At 44.0% G+C, this 21,295-nt stretch overlaps 1 protein-coding gene across 3 annotated transcripts; it reads right to left on the bottom strand.

Annotated features, from left to right (window-relative positions):
• Positions 1-481: 481 nt before the first annotated feature.
• Positions 482-21,295, bottom strand: DHFR (dihydrofolate reductase). 3 transcript variants are annotated; one of them, XM_071455150.1, is made up of 6 exons: positions 21,118-21,286; positions 18,990-19,095; positions 17,941-18,067; positions 10,706-10,821; positions 9,048-9,157; positions 482-1,812 (listed from the first exon to the last, which is right to left on the bottom strand). In XM_071455150.1, the coding sequence occupies exons 1-5, from the start codon at positions 21,284-21,286 to the stop codon at positions 9,070-9,072; spliced, it is 606 nt and encodes a 201-aa protein (XP_071311251.1). In that variant the 3' UTR covers positions 482-1,812; positions 9,048-9,069. The 3 variants fall into 3 exon arrangements, with proteins under 3 accessions (XP_071311251.1, XP_071311252.1, XP_071311249.1); XM_071455151.1 differs by lacking the exon at positions 482-1,812 and adding an exon at positions 20,536-20,585 and having other exon boundaries at positions 8,977-9,157; positions 21,118-21,295; XM_071455148.1 differs by lacking the exon at positions 482-1,812 and having other exon boundaries at positions 8,977-9,157.

Genomic DNA, 21,295 nt, shown 5'->3' with positions numbered 1-21,295 from the left:
TTCTCCCCTACCTCATCCACATTCTTAATACTCAGTCTTTGCCATGCAGCCTCAGAAAAGCTTGTGTACTGAGCACTCACTCTTGAGGAGTTTACTGCTCTTCACAGTCCTGTTGTTGGGTTAATTCTGTGAGATGGAGAGGCACTGTACATTTGTGTATATACCAGCACTCCTGCTGCTGAAACAGTACCACTTCTGTAGTTCTTGCAGCTCTAAATGTCCCCTTTCTATTTCTCCTTCCATCCTTGCCTGCATTGTGCTGTTGAGCTTGATAGCCAACATGAATCATTGACCAAAAAAACCCAAAAAAAACCCCCGCGTATCAAACCAGCTCTTGGAAGAACACTTTTATGAAGATAATTAGATTTTTTTCTTATAAACATCACCATGGATACTCTTGGTTGGATAGAAAAACAACTACTGGTATCAAGAAGTTCCTGCTAAAAGTGAAGGAGACTGGAAAGCCAGAACAGGCAACACATCTATGAAGCACAAATTTTAGTACAAAATACAGAAGATGTTTGCATATGCACATGGCATATTTGTTTATCACATTTCTTGATAACCCTCTCCTGTATTTCACTGACAGTTGGGCTATCTGGACATGTATCAGGAGAAAGTTCCATGGTTGCAGAATTCTAATAACAATTTTAATTAACTAAAAATGTTTGTCACAAACAGATGTTTTTAGGTTGCTCAAAGAATTACTGTAAAAGGTATTGCCAAATCAGGTTTAACATAATAGTGAAAGTGCAACACAGTCCATTGACATGCTTCACTCTGCTACTCACAGTTCAAGCACAGAGATCAAAATCTAGAATCAATCAATCTAAAATTAAAATCAAATGAAAGTGATATATGTGGAGGCTGAGGACAGGAGAAAGAGTAGGAATGGGACAGGCTGAGGATGCAAAGGCATAAGGGAGACTCTGTCACTGAGTTACAGGGTTCAGAATGGACCTCCCTGCAAAATGTAGCCTCAGACTTGACCCAAGATTTAGGCCTAAAGATTTTAACAGCACTTAAACATAGTGGCACTGAATTAATAGCCTAGTTCAAAGAATTTAACAAAGGACTCTGTAGAATTTACTAGAAGCATGACAGTAACTCACAAGCCTGACTTATGAATCTAGTGCATTTAGGAATCAGAGAGCAACACTCCTATTCCATTTGCTGTAGCACATTCACAGTCACACACTCACAGAGGCAGAGCCTGCTCAGGTGTGCACAGTCCCTGTACAGGTTCATCCCTGTGGGAAATGCCCCCCAACTCAAGGAAGGACCCATTTAGGACCAATGTTTGTAGGGTCACAGGGTTAGTCATAGTAACCTTCCATCTGGATTGCAATTCTGCTTGGCAACTTTCTCTGAATGTTCAACAAGGAAAATGCTCATCCACTTGGACTTGCTCATCAGCCAGCACCAGATCCTGGGAGCAGACAATGTCTCAGGAGGACCTCAGCCCCTGAGGTGCTGCTCGTCAAGGCCACAACCTAATGAGCATTTCTGAGATCACAGCATGGCCCCAGGTGGGTGATTCTGTATAAACTGTGCCCAAGTAGGGGTGGGCAGGCAGGAAAATGAGATGTTTAGTTTTCTGGATGCCAGTTGCCAGCAAGTTGCAGGAAGCCCAGCGCTGGACTGCAGCCTGGAGCCCAGGAGCCTGCTTTGGGAAGGCAGTCTCAGAGCTGAAAGCCCTGGCTTGGAACCTGGCAGTCCAGGCATACCTGTGGGGCCCAAGTGTCTTCAGCCACAGTCGGGCCTTTCCTGTGTCCTTGGGGATCCTGGCAATCAGCCAGGTCAGCTGCTCCGCTTTGTTTGTGGGAAGATAAAAGAAAGGAAAGGAATGGAAATAGTTAAATTCGATCTGACATCCTCACCCCCTGCTCTAGTTTTGGATTTTGCTTCCCATGAGAAATTGTAAACATTGTCATGTCTGTTTGGCACTGGCCAGCCTCAGCCTATACCAACAAGAACTCATTCAAGGGAAGGGACCATGATTGCTCACATATGTAATTACTTATATGTTATTTCATTGCCCTGTAAATTGTTGAACCTGATATGATGTAACGTAAGCCATTCTGTAGTTCAGTTACTTAATTATGTATTAGTGCATAGAATTATTTTCAAAATGGTGAATGAATGGAAAAATATAGAAGCCTAATTAACTTGGTTTAGTTGGGATGACTGAAAAAAGCCCCAAACCCTGAAAGCATGTTTATGATATACTAATTTGGTATATAATAAAAATAAATACATGAAATACTTAAAAACATTATAAACCATTGAATACAGAGGCAGCTGTTTATTGTAGTAGAACTGTTTGCTGAGAGGAACATGCTCATGTTGTAAACAACAGTGTTCTTAAAAATATATCTAAAATGTAACAGGCACAGCTGCTTGCTTGTTCAAGTCTTGAAAGGGGATTATGGTAGTGATGTAGAGACATCAGTTGAGAGGTCTAAGAGAGAAGTGGAGTGCTATGTTTTGTGCTTCAAAAATAATGACCAAAACCAAACAGAAGGAATTAGGAGTCTATGAAGTGTCTCACAAAAACCCCATGTGTGCAGTGTAAAATCCAGAGAAGAGCCTTGTTATGTTATTGGTTTGTTTCCCAGGCAATTTGGAGGCACACATGGCACTGCACAGTCTCTGCTCCCTGGGCCTGCCAGGCTCTGGTGCGACCCTCTGCCTCCAGGCAGATCATGCCAGTGCCCAGGTATCTCCTGGTTTCCATCAAGCATGCTTTGATTAGCTATTTAGGACATGGAGCTTTCTGCCTGGATAAATAATCTCTCTGAAGTGTTTGGTGGTTTATTGCCAAGTACTTCGATTAAAAAACTGAGTGTGTGTGGGAACTGCACTTGTGACACTTGCAGGAATAATTGTGGCTGGTGACGGAAGCAGGGCTCCCTCTAACAGCTTTAGAGAATATATTGCAATAAATGTCTTGTTCCATGGGCACCAGCCTTTGCAAAGCTGCACAATTCAAGTGCTACCTTCCTGTCTGCTATAAATCAGCAGACTCAGGGGATAACCATCTTTTGCCAGCTCCCACAGTCTGTGAACATCGTTAGAGCAGAATCTTTCTCATACATACATTTACAAATGGTTGCTTAGATTGCAGCAGAATGTTGGCTGTGCTTCTATGTCTGGAGCAGTTTCTAAAAGAATCTGAATTACATACTGTGAAAGAAATATAGTGAACTGTGCAGAAAAAAAGGTGAAACTGGTCTGCAACAAAAGGAACAGAATTTACATGATTCCATTGGAAAGATAACGATAATTTCATGAGAGCCACTGAGAATCAACACTAAAGAAATCAATTTTGACTGGCTGAAATAGCAATATGCACAAAAATACTCAGTGAGTAAAGAACTCAAGTCAAATGGGTTGCCTTCTACAGTGATAAACAACTGAACAGGCACGAGAAAAAAAAAGGATTTAAAATTATTTAGAAAAAAAGAAATCTTTCTAAACTTAGATATGTTACCTTAATGAGGTTTACCACCTACGACTGCTGATGGGACCAGATCTAAATTTCAATATTTTTGAGCAAAACCTAACAAGAGGAGGTATAGTGATTAAAAGAGCTCTTGTGAAAATGAAGCTCTTTTTCCAGCTGTTTTCACAAGAAATAATTTCCAGGAGCTTTTTTGGACATGTTCAATGAGCTACTGACAGAACTAAAAAAACGAAACACTTCTAAAGTGCTCCTTAGTACAACTGAACAAGCTTTAGTGCAATTCAGTGGCCCAATCCATTTTAAGTTATTAAGGTGAAGCAGGGATCTCCAGTGAAGGGCTGGTAATCCATCCACTGGGACAGCTGTCCAAAGCCAATGTGAGTGCTCCCAGCAGGGTTTTGTGTGGAAAACTGCATTTGGAGGAAGAATGAACATCAAAATATTTTGTTTTTATGCAAGTGTCCATCTCAATTAAATCAATTACATAATTTATAAATGATTTTGTGGCTTTGAATAGCGGCTTGCTTATTGAAGAAGACTCTGCTTGGTGTTAGGAACTTATTAAACTGAACTGCTCAAGGAAGGAAAAGAGATTGATTTAGGGCTCCATAGGTAATGGTGTATCATTCCTTTCTTGCCCTCTCAAATTCTGTTTATTCTCAGTTTGCATTTACTTTTCCTTTTTTTTTTTCCACAGCAGACATCACTTAACAAAATATTTATTTTCATGCCTACAGCTTTGTTTACTTAGGCAAATATATGGCCCAATTTCAAGAAAAAAACACTTTACCACCACTTAATCAGAAATAAGCACATACTTAAGAGACATCTATTTGAAATACCTAGTTCTCTTGATCAGCCCAATTCTCTGAATTTCCAATCCAATGAATGAGACTGAAGAGATAAGGAACAGAATGGTGAGGACTACAGCTCAGGGACTGAAGAGGATATAGAAATGCTGTAGCTAAACCATCAAATGATAAAAAGAGCAAAACAAGATATATGAGAAAAGATAATCTACTTTAACCTACGCAATTTAATTGGAGATGAGCAGACTTTTGCAATGTAAGCCATTGTCCAAGTCACTTGAAAAGAAGTTCTGAAAATGTAATCAGAATAGACCTCTGCTTAAGAGCTCATCTATTCTTTTTCCAACCATGTCAATTAACCTAACAAAGGCTTCTTGTATGAATTTTGCTTTGATGTTACAGAAAGAAGACACAACGATCTGCAGAGAGCAGAGGGTAGAATAACCCAGGATCATCCCAGAGCCAGCTGAAAACAAGTGGAGGCAGGGAAAAGAGCAGGTTTCCCACGTGCAGTCCCGGAACCGAGGGAAGCAGAAGAGCACTGGGCTGGGCACAGCGACAGCCCCTGGGCACAGGAGGCTCTGGGATGGGACTCTCACTCCCGGAGAGCAGCTCCAGCTGAGGATTTCTGTGGAGCTGACAAAGGCAGTCACACAAACACCCAGATCCTGAAAATCCCTCTCTAATTCTTTGTCACAGCATCTTCAAGGTGCTAAACCCGCAGCACTCTTAAAGTGTTTTCTTAGTAATTATAGCTACAGGGCAAACTAACACCATAAACCATGTATCCTTCTAGGAAACATCAATTTCCTCTTCTCAGGTCTCTTTCTCCTCTTCCACTTTTCTGTTTCAGGACCTGGCTCCTCATATTTTTCAGGCAGCCTTACCCTAACTTGGTTGGCTTTATTCCTACAGCCCTCCAGGGCAAGCAGAGACAGCTAATGCCCACCTGAATAACAAGGGAGGCATCTCCCAGTTTTGTACTTTACCAGGCTTTGTCGCCTCATCTGTCACCTCATCTGTCACCTCTGCTCACCTAATTTTCTATCCTGATTAAAGAACAGTCCTTCCATCCAAGTCAGCTGCTGCCTCTGCCTGCTCCCACTTCTGCTAGCAAAACTTTTCAAGTCAGCCTAGGTTTGGGTTTAGGTTTAAGTCCCCAGCAAATTAGCTGTTGTCTGATGAAGTCAACACAATTGTCTGTTCCCCATTAAGATGTCAAGTGGTACCAGTGCTCTCCTGAGATAACCTGAATAAGATAATCATTGCCATTCTCCCCTTCCTGTTTTTCCCCTGCTCTTCTGTATAAATACTAATAGTATTTTATTTGCTAAATTAGCTAACTTATTTTTCAGAGTGTACCTTCCTTTTCCACAGATTGCTGTCCACAATAGAGATTTGTTGCTGGAATGTTCCCAGCTCTGACCTTGAATACACCATGGCTCTAACACTACTGAAAGCATCAGCTTTCTACAGCCAAATGGAAATCGCTGTCCACTGTCAGATAAGAGATAATGAGTAATAGACAAGCAATAAAAACATTTATGTTTGTTTTTGACTTTTTATGCAAACCCTCTGGTTTTAGCTATCTTGTTAAATCTAGTATTATCTTTGAAAATTAAGATTTTAGTATGTTTGGAACAGTTTGTTCCTGGTAAAGCATGAATGAGGGGGATTAAATTATTCCTGTATAGACTTTTCTTGGTGATTGGTAATTACACTGTCACTCATGATGCTGTTCATTGCACTTAGCTGCATGGAACTGGGTAAAAACATGACATTTCCCCCTGCACTGGACATAATGACAATCTATGGCTTTTCAAGGAATCATTCATCAATGAGGTACAGGAGTAAACAAAACATGGGGAAGATGCATTTGGAACACAGGTTTTTTTCTCTTCAAGCCACAGTATGAGAGACTTATTTTTACCCTGGGCAAGTAACAGGGGCCAGGTAACCACCCTCACAATACGCTGAGAGCAACCAGTCTGCATGTGCTTGCTGAGCACACAGGCTCACACGCTCCTGCCCACCCACCCTGAGACAGCAAGCCTTTAGCCTTGGCGTGGGCAAAGAGTGGTGCCTGGGCTGCCTGTCTGTGGGGGGAACAGATGACATGATCTTGGGTTCAACAACATGATTTTGGGTTCAGCTTCACTGCAGTCAAATGCATCCTCCTAGCTCTCGACAGGGCTCTGTATATTGAAAAGCTGTGGGACAAAAGGTGCTGTCCCAATGCAGTGCTTCTGCTGAAAACCACACCAAACAAAAATGGATCTTTGTGGCAGAGAGCCACACTGAAGGAACAGCATTATGTTCTGAAAAGTTTCAAGTAGGAGAGAGAAGTTCGCATTTCCACGAAACGTCAATTAACTTAATTTGTTGTTGTATCTGACAAAGGACATAGTTAAGTCTGGAGAGGACTGAGTGAGTCCACAAAGAATCAAGAGTAAACACTTATGTTCTCAGCAGGCTTGTTTTTGCACCCAAGGTAAAAGTTCTTTGAAATGATGCTACAAAACATCCTGGCCTCAGTGAACCCTATCTTTGCACTTAGGCACAAAGTTTCTAATGTATGTTGGCCTCAGCCAACATTGCATGAAGTCTTTTCTCCCACTTTTAATAAATGTCAGCTGTCCTAAACACAGTACTTTGCAAACTGTCAGAGCTTTCAACACTGACCTATAACAGGTATGTTTTAAACACTTTTGGGAGGTTATTCTCTTGCCAGGGTCACTGTGACTCGTATTTTAAAAAAACAAATGACATCTCCCTGGCAGCAGTCTCTTTCCTCCCCTTCAACAATGTGCTGTCAATTTCAAACTCTGGAGACTACTTGCAGCATTATGTAAGCATAAACTTGTTTTTATCGATTGATGTAACATCAGCACACATGGAACAAGAAGATCAATACAGGGAAGAGCTTACAGTTTCAAAGGAAACACAGAGAAAACTGAGACAAGTCAGAGCAGGCGCTGCAACAAATATGTTTTTTATCAGCTAGGTGTTGTAGCAAAGTGCCATGAGAAATTCAAGGGGTGCTCATAGCTGATATTCTAAGGGAACATCAGTGTAAATTATACCAGTTTATTTAATATTTTTACTATTTTTGTATTTAACTATATCTAGTATTTAAAGATGAAACAGAACTACTCCACTATTGCTTATAATCCACAAAATCACACTGATAAACAAACTGTATCTTTACTGATAATGCTTGACAGGAACATAGGAACACAGACTTTTAAATCAACATATATTTTCTTCCACTTCCAAGTGGCTGCAGTCAAACTGACAGTGACTTTTTATGAGAGCAGCAAAGCTTTCACACAGCTGTGAGCCCAGGGAAATATTAAAGCTTCTTTACCAGATTTTGCTGGGTTTGTGTGGCCAGGTGTGGGGAGCAGGGGGGCTGCAGGGGTGGCTTTTGTGAGAAGCTGCTGGAAGCTTCTTCCCCTGTGTCCCGTGGGGCCAATGCCATTGGCTGCAGGGCAGAGCCACTGCTGGCCAAGGCTGAGCCCACTGCGGCACCGGCACCTTTGGGACAACAGAGGTAAGTAGGTGGGGAAAAACCTGTGGGGAACAAGACCTGGGGCAAGAGGTACTGGGAGGGGAGAGGAGAAGAGCCCTGCAGGGCAGGTCAGGCAGGAGCAGCTCAGGCTCCCCTCAGCCCATGGGGAGCCCTGAGGAGCCCACACTGCAGCAGCAGAGGCAGGAGGGGGCTGTGATCCCACGGGCAGCTCCTGCTGCAGGGGCTCCTGGCAGCACCTGTGGCCCCACAGGGAGAGGGGCCCACCTGGAGCAGGTTCTGCAGCAGGACTGGTGATCCTGTGGGATGCACCCTGGAGTGACAGTATAAGGATAAAATGTTTCTACAATCATGGAATATTCAGGGGAGTTAGAAAGGAAGGATAGGCCTGGCAGGCCCTGGGAAAATGTTAGACTGCACCTGTAGAATCATTTAATGACTATGATAAATGATGTTATTGTTAGATGCGATGACTGTTTGTTAATTGGATATAATTATTGTTTAATCGTAACAGAAATCATGAGAAACGATGTTGGGGGGCGCTTGATGGAAATTACAAAATCCATGCTCGGATGAAATCTATGTATACAATAGAACAATGTAAGTGGAATAATTATTATGTAGTTATATAATGATAAGGGTATAAAAACGTATTCATCCCAAACCCATGTCAGGCCAGATTTGGGTCAGTCTACCCCTCACACCCAGAGCTCTTCAATAAAAGCACCTGCATATAATCATGCTGTGATTATGTGTTCCTGAACACTAACAACAGGTCCTGGATCAGTGCACCCTCAACTGCTGCATGAGACTTTCTGATCTCCCTTCCCCTGCTGGGCTTGCTTACCTTTACCCCTACACTGATAAGGCTGTTATCAATGTATACAGCACCCCAGTCTGTATTGGAGGATTGGTGCTTTCTCAGTGCTGCACGTTTTGAACAAGGAGAGATACTAAAAGCCTTTGTTTCAGTAGAAAGGTCTGACACAGTCAAATGCCCTTCCTTATCTGTGCAATTGTCAGGGATGCTGCCATGGGTTGTAAGATCAGTGCAAGGTCCCCTGCAACCTTTGCTGTGGAATTGCTCAGACCCCCTTCTGCAGGGTGTACCTTCAAAGTGTGGGGTGTGGTTTTTGGAACCATTCACTACTGAGGTATTGTACCATCAGGCATGATTTTCTTAAAAATTTTAATGTATCTTTACACTCACTAAAACTTCATGGATTAAAATACTTGCCCTTACACAGAAGTACAAAATGCCTCCCTTATTGTGCCATGACAGTTTTTTCATACACTTCAAATTTGTACTGGATCCCATTCTCTTCTTGGATATCAGCAGGGACACCTGGGTACCTAGGGAGAGAAGAGAAGAAAAAAAAAAGCCAACAAGCAGGTAAGAATATCATTATGATTCACCTGTAATTTATCCAATCAACCAGAAAAGCAAGTTATTTGGAAAAAAAAAAGAAAACATTGACTTTTAGAACAGGTACACCATTTTTAGGACTCATATTAACTACTATCCATGATTTATATGCACATAATACCCAACATTTTTTATTAAAGCCTCCAATATGTTATTCAAAATGTCAGCCAAGGAAGATGAGATTATGGAACACTTTGGTTTTTTTCCTTGCCTTGCTTTTCCTAGCTTGGTTTAGAAGAAATGCTAAGGACAAGGCTTTTTACAGGTCTGCAAGAGATTACTAAACAGGTGACTGCTACCACAGAAAGAGTTCCTCTATATTCCAGGTTTTCTAAACCACCTCTTATTAATAGACACTTTCAAAAATCTTTTCATCTCCCCGCAAAAGAAGAAGGATTTTGTATGAGTAATACTGACTTTGAGGGAGAGATATATTTTAAATTTATTTGCTAAGGTTTGGCATCGTCAGGTTTCCACTTCAGTGAGGAAATTACCTGTTATTTGACAAAATCATGTTCTAACACCAATGTTCATTTCAGTACATTGGCCAAAAACAACGTATAGCTAGGAACAGCCGAGAGGGAGCGTTGGGGTCAGATCTCAGGACGCTCAAATGAGCACAGAGTAGCTCACAATATATTGGAGCTGGAGAAGATGACTCATCCTCCCCACCCACCTTGTCTGTCCAGCATCCCTCTTCCCTGCCCCTGCCTATCCTCCCCCAGAGCCGTGCTAATCCATTCCTGTGCCCCCCGAGGAGAGTTTCACTCCTCATACTTTCTATTTCTTCCATTGCTGCTCTGTAACCAGCTGAGAGCCAAAACAGGAGCAGCAGGAGGAAAACAGGTTTGGTCCTCCCTGGTTTTGAGGCAGGTGTCTGAATTTTTGCTGCTCCTCAGTGCCTGTTGGGTGTAATCTTGTTGGAGAGAACATAAAAGCACAACAGAAATATGACAAAGATAATGTAGAAGAAACCACAGTGAATGGCAGAAATGGTAAGTTTTTGTACACCTTTTCCTACTGCATTTATTAGGAAGAAGGAATTTTCTCAAGAGGGAAGGAATAACCTTAGAAATACATAAAACTCAAGCCTCTACACCCAAGTCCATTTAATTTGTCTTTGGCAATTTTATAAAAGACATTCAGAGGCCAAATACAATTTACTAACATACTGAGAGTTACAAAGCTTAGTAAATATTTGAGTAATTCTAAACCAGGAAACAATAGGAAAAAGCTATTTTTGCAGCAAAATGACATAGACAATTCTTTACTGTGAAGATCATAGGAAAGGTGGAGAACACAGCAAGTTCCAAGAAAATCTGTGTAGAGTGTGGTGCCATTCCAGGTTGTAAGTGAAGTATGATTCTGGGGAAAAATTCACCTCAAACTCAAACCAACATGGCCTTAATATGACCCTTAAAACATTCAAATTAGATTACTCTGAAGACAAGCCTGGTACTCATTTTGGTACTTACTCTGTTAGAAGCTTGTAGTCTTTATGGTCAATTTCTGGAAAAAATGTGTCACTTTCAAACTCTTTCAAGATTCTTGTCACAAACAATCGATGATGAATTGGCTTCTCCATTGCTGCCTTTAGAAACAACAGAAACTCAGTCACAATTTTATGTATCACAGGCTTTTAGCAGAGCTGTGAAAATTACACTCTGAATCTCCTCTTTTAGACTCTGCTGAAGAGCACTTTCTAAAGGGATAATTTCACCCTGTGTCAGTTCCACCTGGTAAGTGGCAGCAACACCGAATTCTCAGAGCCTGGGGTATCCAACAGAAGTTAGGAACAAAATTTGAATAACCCTGTGAGAAGAAAGGAACAGTAGGCCCAGTAGCAACAAGCAATTTCTGAATCACACCTTTTTGGGAGACAGGAAGGTTTAAGTGGTGAGAGATGCCCACACCACAAGGTAATTTGTTCTGATGCTTAATATCATATCACTGCTAGGGATTTGTGCTGTATTTTTTGGAATTCCAGATATCAATCTACCCCTTGGTTTAACTTCAAAGTTGGATCTGTTGCTCTTCTCTGGAAATGCTCCAGCACCTCAATGTCTTTCTTGCTGTGAGGTGCTTAAAACTGATCACAGCATTCGAGGTGCAGCATCTCTGGATGCTGAAAGCTTTTACATTTCCAAGGTCCTCAGATGAAAATGTTCTAAGATACTGTTTGTTAGGTGAGGCTTTCACCAGCAAATTCAGGAGTTAGGAATATATATTTTGTTTTGAGATTGAAAATGGCAACTCTTCCAGACCTTGTGGGTATTACAATAACCCATGAGAAGCTACACTAGGGCTAGTTACAATACATTTTTGAAAAGCCTGTAGCTGTTCCTCTCCGTCGCTTAAACTGGCAACGAGCAGTGCTTTTTGTGGAAGGTGACTCACCATGCAGCAGGCTATTAGCTACTACTTCAACAAGCACAGGAACCAAGTAATAACAAATGGAATCCAATAAAATTAATTAACCACTGCTGAGAGGCTAATTTGTAGAAAAGCTGCTCTACTAGAGATCAGTTAGAAATGAAAGAGGCAAGTCACAGCAGACAAGCATCGAACGGCACTGAACTGGTGTCCATCCAGTTTGTACACAAATACTAGTATTCTTCTTTGTTAAGGACAGGGAGATTAGAAGAATCACACTTGCAAAATGACAGAATAATAATAATCTGCTTCACAAATAAAAACATATGTTCTGTAAACAGAGACACTTCTGCTTTGTAGTAGAAGAACAAATCAAGTTCCTATCCAACCCTGTGGGGAATTCAGCTTCATCAAGAACTCTCTACCCCCACAACAGGCCAGGGAGGAGCACAGGGAGGGACCAACCACAAGCGGTGCAAAGAAAGTTAAATTTAATCCCAGGGAGACCAGATGGTGACCTCTGCTCTAGGGAGATGGTTTCATTAGCTGAATGAGCCAGCCAGCTGTGTCACTGTCCCCACATTCACAGAAGAAGTGCAGATGCTTCCTCAGCTGGCCAGACTGGCTCTGGAGGCCGTGTGTGTAGGTGGCCCGTGACCAGTAAACAGCAAAGAGAAAAGAGCTTGGGGAAGAGCAACAGGCTCAGGCTGGCTTCAGGCCACGTACTGCTCCTCAGCAGCTGGGACTGCCCCTGGCAGGGAGCCTGCAAGGGGCAAGGACAAACACACTTTTCCACTTGCTCTGCTCTGTTCAGGGCAACTTTCCCCCGCCACTTTGGGATTCCAGCACACACTTAAATCAGCCACTGGCTGCCATCCCCACCCAGCCCCAGCCTCTGCCCACAGCCCTGCCTGTTAGAAGTCTTATCTGAATGTAGGATTGGTCAACAGATCACAGCTTAACTGTAATTTAGAAGGCATTATAAATTAAAAATCTGGAATTTCACAACGTGTCTTTGAAAAAAATGTAACTGAGAAGTTTATATAAGATAAAGACACAATCTATAAATTAAACATAGATCAGTAAACACAGATAATCAAGAAATAAAATATAGATTTTGATTTGAATCTCAAAACTTTAATATTTCATTCAACAAAACCAGCTGAAAAGCCAATAATCTCACATAATCACCCCCAGGCTATGGCTGACCTGGTTATGGTCATGGGGGCAGACCCTGCCCCATGGACCTGTCCCATCACCCTGAGCCCTGTCACTCCAGTTACTGCCCATGGGGACAGCTCCTGTTCCCTTGGGAACACCTGGTCCCGCCTGTTCTTCAGAGGAAACTTCAGAAAACTTCAGAGAAATAAATTCTGTGTCAAACACAAAACCTTCCACAGGTGGAGCCTCCAAAGGAGCCAGTTCAGGGAGGCCTGGACTCTGACACTGCCTCGGTGAAATACTGCTGAGGACATGGCAGGGTGGCAAAGGAGTTTTGTCATAGTGCTGTTCTTTCCACAAGGAATAAAGCAGGTCCTCACTGATACTCAATTCAGTCTTGCCCTGTCCAGCCCACTCCGCTGATTTCACCATTTTTTTGGGACTGAAGAGAAATTAGAGGCACAGAGCTGAGCTGGTGGAATGGTGATAAACTCACTCAACATCATACAACTATACCATACACATAAGGAAATTGACTCTGCTGGTTTTTGTGGATTTGTGTGTTTTTGTTGTTGTTGGTTTTGTTTGGTTTTCTTAACATCCTATTTAATATTTACGGATGTGATGGACTTACAGGTCTTACTCCCAGCAAAACCTCAATGTTGTTTTTGACCCATCTAAATCACACAGTTTAAATGTAGTTGAAAGAGACCAATACAATTTATACTGAGTGGACTCAGAGTAACCTAGTCTAGTGGAAGGTGCCCCAGCCCACGACAAGAGGTTTGGAATGGCATGAGCCTTTAAACCCTTTCCAGCCTAAACCCTTCTGTGGGCCTCTGACCCCCCCAGGGTGTCCAGAGAGCACTATTTTCCAGAGTCAAGGCCAAGACCTGAACCTCTCAAGAGACAATACCTCCACACAGGCGCAGCAGTGTCTTAGAACAGAAACCTGGTTTTGAAATCACAGGATTGTAGAATCTCCAAGGTTTAAGAGATTTCCAAGACCATTGAGCCCAAGTATTAATGACTCTTCCAACTCTCCCCACTCACCATGCTTGAGGTGTAGGTGGGAGCAGCTTTGATAGCCATGAATGAAATTTCTTGGGGATGAAGCAGAGCCAGAAGCCGTGCTCCAGTACACCTGATGAGCCCTAACAGCTGTGGGGGACTCCAGGGCCAGCACCAAAGAGTGAGCCAGCACCACAAGCCCCCAGCACACAAGAAGCACTCACAAGCCAGCAGACTGCCCCCCAAACATGAAGTGGTCACACAAAATCAGAGTGCCTGCCATGTGTGTAACAGCTTCAGAACTGCTGTAACCCACTGCTGGGCTCCTCCTGCCTCATCCAGGCAAACAACAGCAACCCCAGCTCCTCCTGGAGCTCGGGAGATCCAGAAGAGTGCACAGGGGATCCAGGGGGCATTGCAAGGAAATTTACCTGGTAAGCCTGTGCTGTAGAAGGCCAAAAGCTTCCCTGGGGGCATTGCTACTGCCCTGTGGCTACATTAGGAGATAATAAACCTGATGAGGGATCAGTGTCCAGTCAAATTCAAGATGACACCCACATGAGTTTTCCTGAACTCTCACTGAACTGACGGAGCTGTTTTCAATCTTTCCTGCCCTAACTTGCCAATACCAACGCTCCACCCAGCCTCTCCCTGTCCCCACTGCTCCCCATTTCCCTGTTGCAGAGGTCAGGTAGGTTTCTTAGACTGTGTGAGCACAGCATCAGTGTGACCTACATGAGGGCTTGGATGGCCACCACAGCTCACAAAGGGCCTGAAGCAGCTGATGCCAGTCCTCCCATGCCCTGGAGAGAACTGTGTCCTTGAGAGCCAAGGGGCAGTGGGAGAGATGGCCAGAACCAACAGAGGGATGCTCTGTGTCCTTGTAAGTGTTCACAGCTTTGGCCCTCCCTCTCCTGCAGTCTGAGGAGGAAAAGGATGGGAACACCAGCAAACCCCTGCCTCCATCCCACTCCTGGCAGGCAGCATCCTGTCCCAAAATGCCATCCTGGAGCACATGCTGTAGTGCCTTGGCTTGCCTCAGCTCCTGAAGGCTGGACAGGGCATTGCAGCCACCTGTACCCGAGACTGACTGGACACTCATGTCCCAAAGGTGCACTCAGACAGCTGGGCAGCTGCTGGCCCCTGGCCCAGCTCCCTGGCTGAGGGCAGGCCGGGCTGGTGCTCCAGCATGGTGTCTGGGCCAAGCAGAGGGCACAGCAGCCCAGACATCCTGAACGGCCCAGGCCACCCCCAGGGGTGCGGGAAACAAAAACCAGCAAAGCCTGGAAGGTCATGGCACACTCCCTGCTCACACCATCTACAGAAACAGGCCTGCAGGATTGCTCCCAGAGCTCGGTGACAACAGCCCTGACCAGGGTGGAGCTCCCCAAGGCAGACTGATGGTACTGTGCTAAGGCGAGCAGCTGTGTTAAAAGGCTCTGCAGGACAATAAGCCACTGTCTGAAATAACAATATGGGCCCCGGAGGTGCTGTCTGGCAATGGCAAAGCGGCTGCTGCAGCTTCTGACACACACCCTCACATCCTGTGCATTCTGCATCTGCTTCCCATTCCCTGGAATCCCTCTCCAACAGAATGTCACCAGACTGAGCTCACTGTGCCCAGGACCACAGACCGAGCTGGGCACAGCAGCTGCAGTGCTGTCCCCAGGATCCCCACATCTTCCCACTCCTCCTCTGACACCCACAGCAGCCCCTGACAGGCTCTCAGAGCACATGGCTGCCTGTGGTTGCACTCTGCAGCGATCCCGACGGAAAACCACTGTGCCACAGGGAGCCAGCAACCCACAGAACAATTACCCTACACACACCATGCTCCTTGCACACAGCATGACAGGGACAGTCTGAAATCCATAACAGAGAGCCTGGAGGCAGATCCCACTGGGAACCTGCAAATCTGCCACCTGCAAGAGCTTCCCCTGGTCTAAAAGGGCAGCAAGGAACTCTCATGGGAACAACTCTCATGGGAACATTCTTCCTGTTTGACAGTAGAAAGCATAAACGGACTTGGTTTTCTTCTGTAAGAGACTCCTGTCACAGCCTGAATAATCACAATGGGGTAGGTCTTTCTAGACAAGCACAGACCTGTATTAATGAACAAAATCAGGTCTCAACATTTGAGTCACACAAACTAGTGAAATCAAAATGATGCTTTAAAACCAAATACCTACAACTACTGAATAAAATTATTCTCTTCAATTACCAATTGCTATTTTATTTCCCACACATTTCTACATAGTATAATGGAAATATTCCTGTAAAATCCTTTGTGCATCTTTAATACATGCACTAAAAATATTACTTGTAGTTTTTGCAGATGTGCATGGTCCCTATAAAACCCTTTTAATTAACATCACAAAGACAGTTTGAGTGCAGGAATCTGTATAGAACTGTCAGATTTCTCCCTAACTTTCCTTTGAAATGTCTTGGGCAGATGCTTGAAAGGGAAGAAACAGCTGAAATTTTCAAACTACAAAAGGGTTTGGGCTGGACAGAACCTTAAAGCTCATCCTGTTACATGGGCAGGGACACCTCGCAGTGTCCCAGTGTCCAGCCTGGCCTTGGGCAGTGCCAGGGATGCAGGGGCAGCCCCAGCTGCTCTGGGCACCCTGTGCCAGGGCCTGCCCACCCTGCCAGGGAACAATTCCTCATTGCCAAGATCCCAGCCAGCCCTGCCCTCTGGCACTGGCAGCCATTGCCCGGCTGCTGTCCCTGCAAGCCTTGTCCCCAGTCCCTCTGCAGCTCTCCTGGAGCCCATTTGGGCCCTGGAAGGGGCTCTGAGCTCTCCCTGGAGCTTCTCTTCTCCACACTGGGCATTCCCATCTCTCTCAATGCTTGTCCATGTCCAGGATAGCCAGGTCTGCCATTACTTTACACATTTCCTTGTACTGATCAGCACAAACAGTACATTCCAATTTATTCTCGATCAAAACTGCCAATTTATCATGTGAGTATTGGTGAGGAATGGTCTAAAAAAAAGGCATTATTTCCTCCCAAATATCAGAAGCCTCCAAGACAGATGCTCTTGGAAGAAGCAGCAGAAGCAGCAGCTCTTTACAGCTGAGCCTGTGGCAGGGAAGGGGCAAAAGCTGCTGCTCAGAGCTGGCTCTGGCTCTGCCCTCTCCAGAGACCCTCTGCGTGGCACAGGCACCGTCATGGCAGAGAGGCAAGGACATTTCTTCTGTAGGATAACATCTGATTACAGGCTGAGTAAGTTTGCACATGGAACACATGGTGGGCTTCACCACGACGAGCAACAGTGTTATTTCATATGCACCTCATCTTCTAACAGTCTTAGAAATCTCCAACTACTTCCTCCCTTTACTGTGAAAGATGAGTTCCCTCAGACACAGAGGTTAATGAAAAGCACAAAGTGTAAAGGCAAGAAGTACCAGAAAAATGCATTTTCCTACCCTGTTCACAGGGCACAGTATCAGCCCTGATTCCTCACCAGGTGCATTATGGCACTGTCATCACACATCTCACGTCTGAGTGCCCAACAACAACTGCAGTGTATCTCCCAGCATGCCTGTAATGACTACAGGACAGCAGCACTGTTCCCTTTTCTGTTAAATACAATTTGCTTTACAATTCTTGACCCAGGGAGTGGGAGCACTGCTGGATGGGAAAGCAGAGTGAGTGCGACCTTTTGTTGTGTGGTTATCTCCTGTTATTGCAACACCATGACCTGCCAGCTCTCTCTAAATCCTATTTTCTTCTCCATTTACATGTACAAAGTGTCATACTCTGGGCTAAACATGCTGGAGCACTTTTCCTTCTTTTTCTTTTCACATCCTTTGCAGGGTCAGTCAATCTCAGTAAAATAAACACAAAACCATGGGCTCAGTAAAATAAACATAATAATATGGGCTTTTTCTGAAGAATCCAGCAATTTAGGTATTTATGAAAAGCTCTCAAAAGCACAATAACAGTGTGACACTGGCCCACTGGCAGGAGCAATGTTCAGCTTCTAGACAGGTATTCTGAGCTTGAGAGTTGAGATCCTGCTCTCTGAGACCTGTTCTGTTGCTATCACTGCAGTTTGCTGGTAATGTGAAGGGAAAGCACCCCCTAAAGCAGCAGTAATAGGAACTTCATCCTCATCCCATCACAGAAAATGAGTAATTTAGGAGGAGGCTAAATGTACCTTGTACACTGAAGTGCCTCCCACGATCCAAACCATGTCTACTTTACTTTTTAACTCTGGTGAATCCAAAAGAGCTAGAGCATCATCCAGACTTTTGGAAAGATAATGCGCTCCTTTCGGGGTTTCCCTAGAAAAAGCAAAGATCTATTACTAAATAAATCAAGGACGAGTCATCATGATCATCAATACACTCTAGACACAGAATGTGCTTTGCTGAATTAACAAATAACTACATGCTGCATGTCAGTTAATTATTTTGAAGTGCCTGTTATTGCTAAACTATGTTAAAAGTCTCATCTGACTGTAGGATTGGTCAACAGATCACAGCTTAACTGGAATTTAGAAGGCATTCTAAATCAGGAGTCTGGAATTTCACAGCATGTTTCTGAAAAATTGTAACTGAGAAATTTACATATCTATAAGATAAATACAATCTATAAATTAAACATAGATCATTCAATATAGATAATCAAGAAATAAAATGTAGATTTTGAACTGAATTTCAGAATGTTAACATTTCATTCAACAAAACCAGCTGAAAAGCCAATATTCTCACATAATCACCTGCCAATCCACCAACATCCTCCAAAGCAATAAAGCACTGAAAGTGGACATTTGTGTTTAAAAATATTTGCGTGACTGTGGGTGATGCATTCAAGAAGTGAGTTCTGAAAAAGGACAGTTCATCCACAAATCCTAATAAAAATGAACTTCAAAAAATGAACTTTGGGCCACCAGTGTAAGGAGGAACTAGGGAAATAGAGTGAAATACATGAGTCAGAAACACTACTGAAAAGTGTCAAATGGCTTGTGAGTAGAGCGAAAAGCAGTACTCATGATGCAAAGTAATGACAATTACCTTTGAATGAATTTTTAAATATTCAAAATTAAGAGTAAGGTAGTCATAAAACTCAGAACCAATAGCAGAAATGCTTTCTAAACAGGGATCAAAAATGCTACATTTGGAACTACTGTATGCTGTAACATTACAGACATTTTTTGGTGCAGGTTTTTATTGGTTTTACAGGGCCCTTATTTATCATACTTACTTGAGCTCCCTGCTGAGCACAATATTAATCCTGTCTTTTAAAGGACGGTTCTTCTCAGGGATAGAGAACCACGTTTTTTTACCCATTATCACTGCATTCTGTTTACCTGAGCAGGAGAGAATGGATTTGAATTGTTTAGAGACACTGATGGACTTGCCCTGCCTTGCCAAGCCCCTCTGCAGCAGCTAGCAAAAGCACCAGCTCAGGCCCCAGTTCTCAAATGAGAACTGATTTATAAACCCACAACAATTTCTAGCACAAGAACCACTCAAATTAAATCCAAAGCCAAAGTGCTACAGGTGATCAACCATACCCTAACATTCACGCATAAATATGATTTCTGACCTAGCCCAAGCATTCATAACCTGATTACCTCTCATATGTAATTCTGCTAAGGAAAGGAATGTTTCTCTTTATGAGGAAAAGGAGTTATCAGAGAAAAAAATCCACAATGCCAACATGGTCACTCCTTCCATGTTGTTTCCAGGCTGAGACACAACAGAGGCAAAGGTGACATCCCTGGTGTGGAGATTTATGGCAGCATAATCCATTAAGAAGTCTGGTTATGAAGCACTTTACCTGCCCAGCATCTGAGATCACAGCTTATCAAAAGATCTGCAGGCAGGACAGAGCAAAATGTTTCTCTGTAATTATATTTCAAACATCTTTTTTCTTGATCACAGCTTATTTCTGCCAGGTAAGATGCAACTTGCAGACATCTAAAAAGACTGACAACTGTCAGTTGTGTTCCGTCCTTTTTTAGTACGTACAGGGCTGCGAAGGTTGAACCAGGTCTTCTAAATGTATGTATAAGTCTTTCACTCAGAACTGTTTCAAAATGAGATCAGGCATTCCTTGTGGACTATGTGACAGACATTCCAATCAGAAAATTGAATAAGCCACCTAATCAAAACAATATTTCAAGGCAGAAAATGGAGTATGGCACCTAATCAAAATGTAGGAACATATAAAGCTGACCAAAAGTGAGTTTTTACCAAACAAGTGAATTTTAACGGCATAAAAAAACCCCTGAACAAACCATGAAAAAGTGACCGTGTTGACAAACAACTGCAGGATTTCTGCTCTATGGTTTGGACTTTCTGGTGCATGGATTTGGCTCAGCACTCAGAAAACTTGGCAAAATTACTGTCACAAGGGTCAGAGGGGTGGATCGAACGGCCAAGGCTGAGCCACAGCAAACAAGTGAGATAAGCTAATGCAAACTAAAAAAAACAAACCACCTCTGCTAATTAAGCAGCTTGTAAAAACCTTCCCATTTTAACTTGGAGTTTCGTGTAAAGACTTGTTAGGTAAAGTTTAGATGAAGTTTTCTATTCTTCTGGTGAAAGAAGGACTTGAAAATTGCTCCCTAAGAGGAGCAATCTGCAACTCCTCTGAAATATCTGCTTCATCCACTTTCCTCATCTAGCCCGAGCGATTGAAAGGGCTGAAATACAAGTGGGACTTGTCAGGGAAGGCAAGGCAGAGGGCCGAGGCAGGGAAAGGCCGGAGCCGAGCTTCGGGCGCCACACACCCCACGCGTTACCTTCCATACGGGCCGTGCTCGTCATTCTCTGGAAGTACTTGTACTCATTCCTGCCGGGGAAGCACGGACTGCGTTACAACGTGTATAAGTTCTCTAGTTTATATATATATATATATATATATATATATATATATATATATATATATATATATATATATTTTTTTTTTTTTTATTTTTTATTTTTTTTTTTTTTTAAGTTCTCTCATTTCAACGAAAAATCCCCACTCGTAATGGGTGTGTTGCCGGAGGCCGGGGAAAGGCGGTTGGACAGAGCTGAGCCGGTGCCTGGCCGAGACAAGACCTTTGTCCCCCTGCTGTGGTCGCATGAGCAATAAGCTGCGGCCACGGCATGAAAGGTATTTATGAAAAGCTCTCAAAAGCACAATAACAGTGTGAAAAACAACCCCAAAGCCGCGCTCCCGCCACGCCGCCGCTTTCCCGCCTCACAGAGCATCCCCTCAAGCACTACAGCTCCCAGCGCGCCCCGCGCGGCCCCGCCGCGCTCGCCTGCTGCCGCGCAGCGCGGGGCACGCTGGGGGCTGTAGTGCGGGCGGGGGGCGCAGCGGCGGGGGGCCGCGGTACCTGAGCGGCGGCCAGGGCAGCCGCCCGTCCTTGCCGATGCCCATGTTCTGGCTGACGGCCACGATGGAGTTGAGCGAGCGCGCCATGGCCGGGCCGCTCCGCTCCGCGCCGGGGCCGTGCCGCGGCCGTGCCGTGGCGGGGCGGGCCGGGGCGGGCCGAGCGGGCGCATCCGGCGGGA

The sequence above is a fragment of the Agelaius tricolor genome, unplaced genomic scaffold (assembly GCF_023055355.1).
Source record: "Agelaius tricolor isolate 1412-34295 unplaced genomic scaffold, bAgeTri1.0.p SCAF_44, whole genome shotgun sequence".
In the NCBI taxonomy this organism is placed as follows: domain Eukaryota; kingdom Metazoa; phylum Chordata; class Aves; order Passeriformes; family Icteridae; genus Agelaius; species Agelaius tricolor.
The sequence above is the reverse complement of the archived record's forward strand: the minus strand, read 5'-3'. Positions and strand labels throughout refer to the sequence as shown.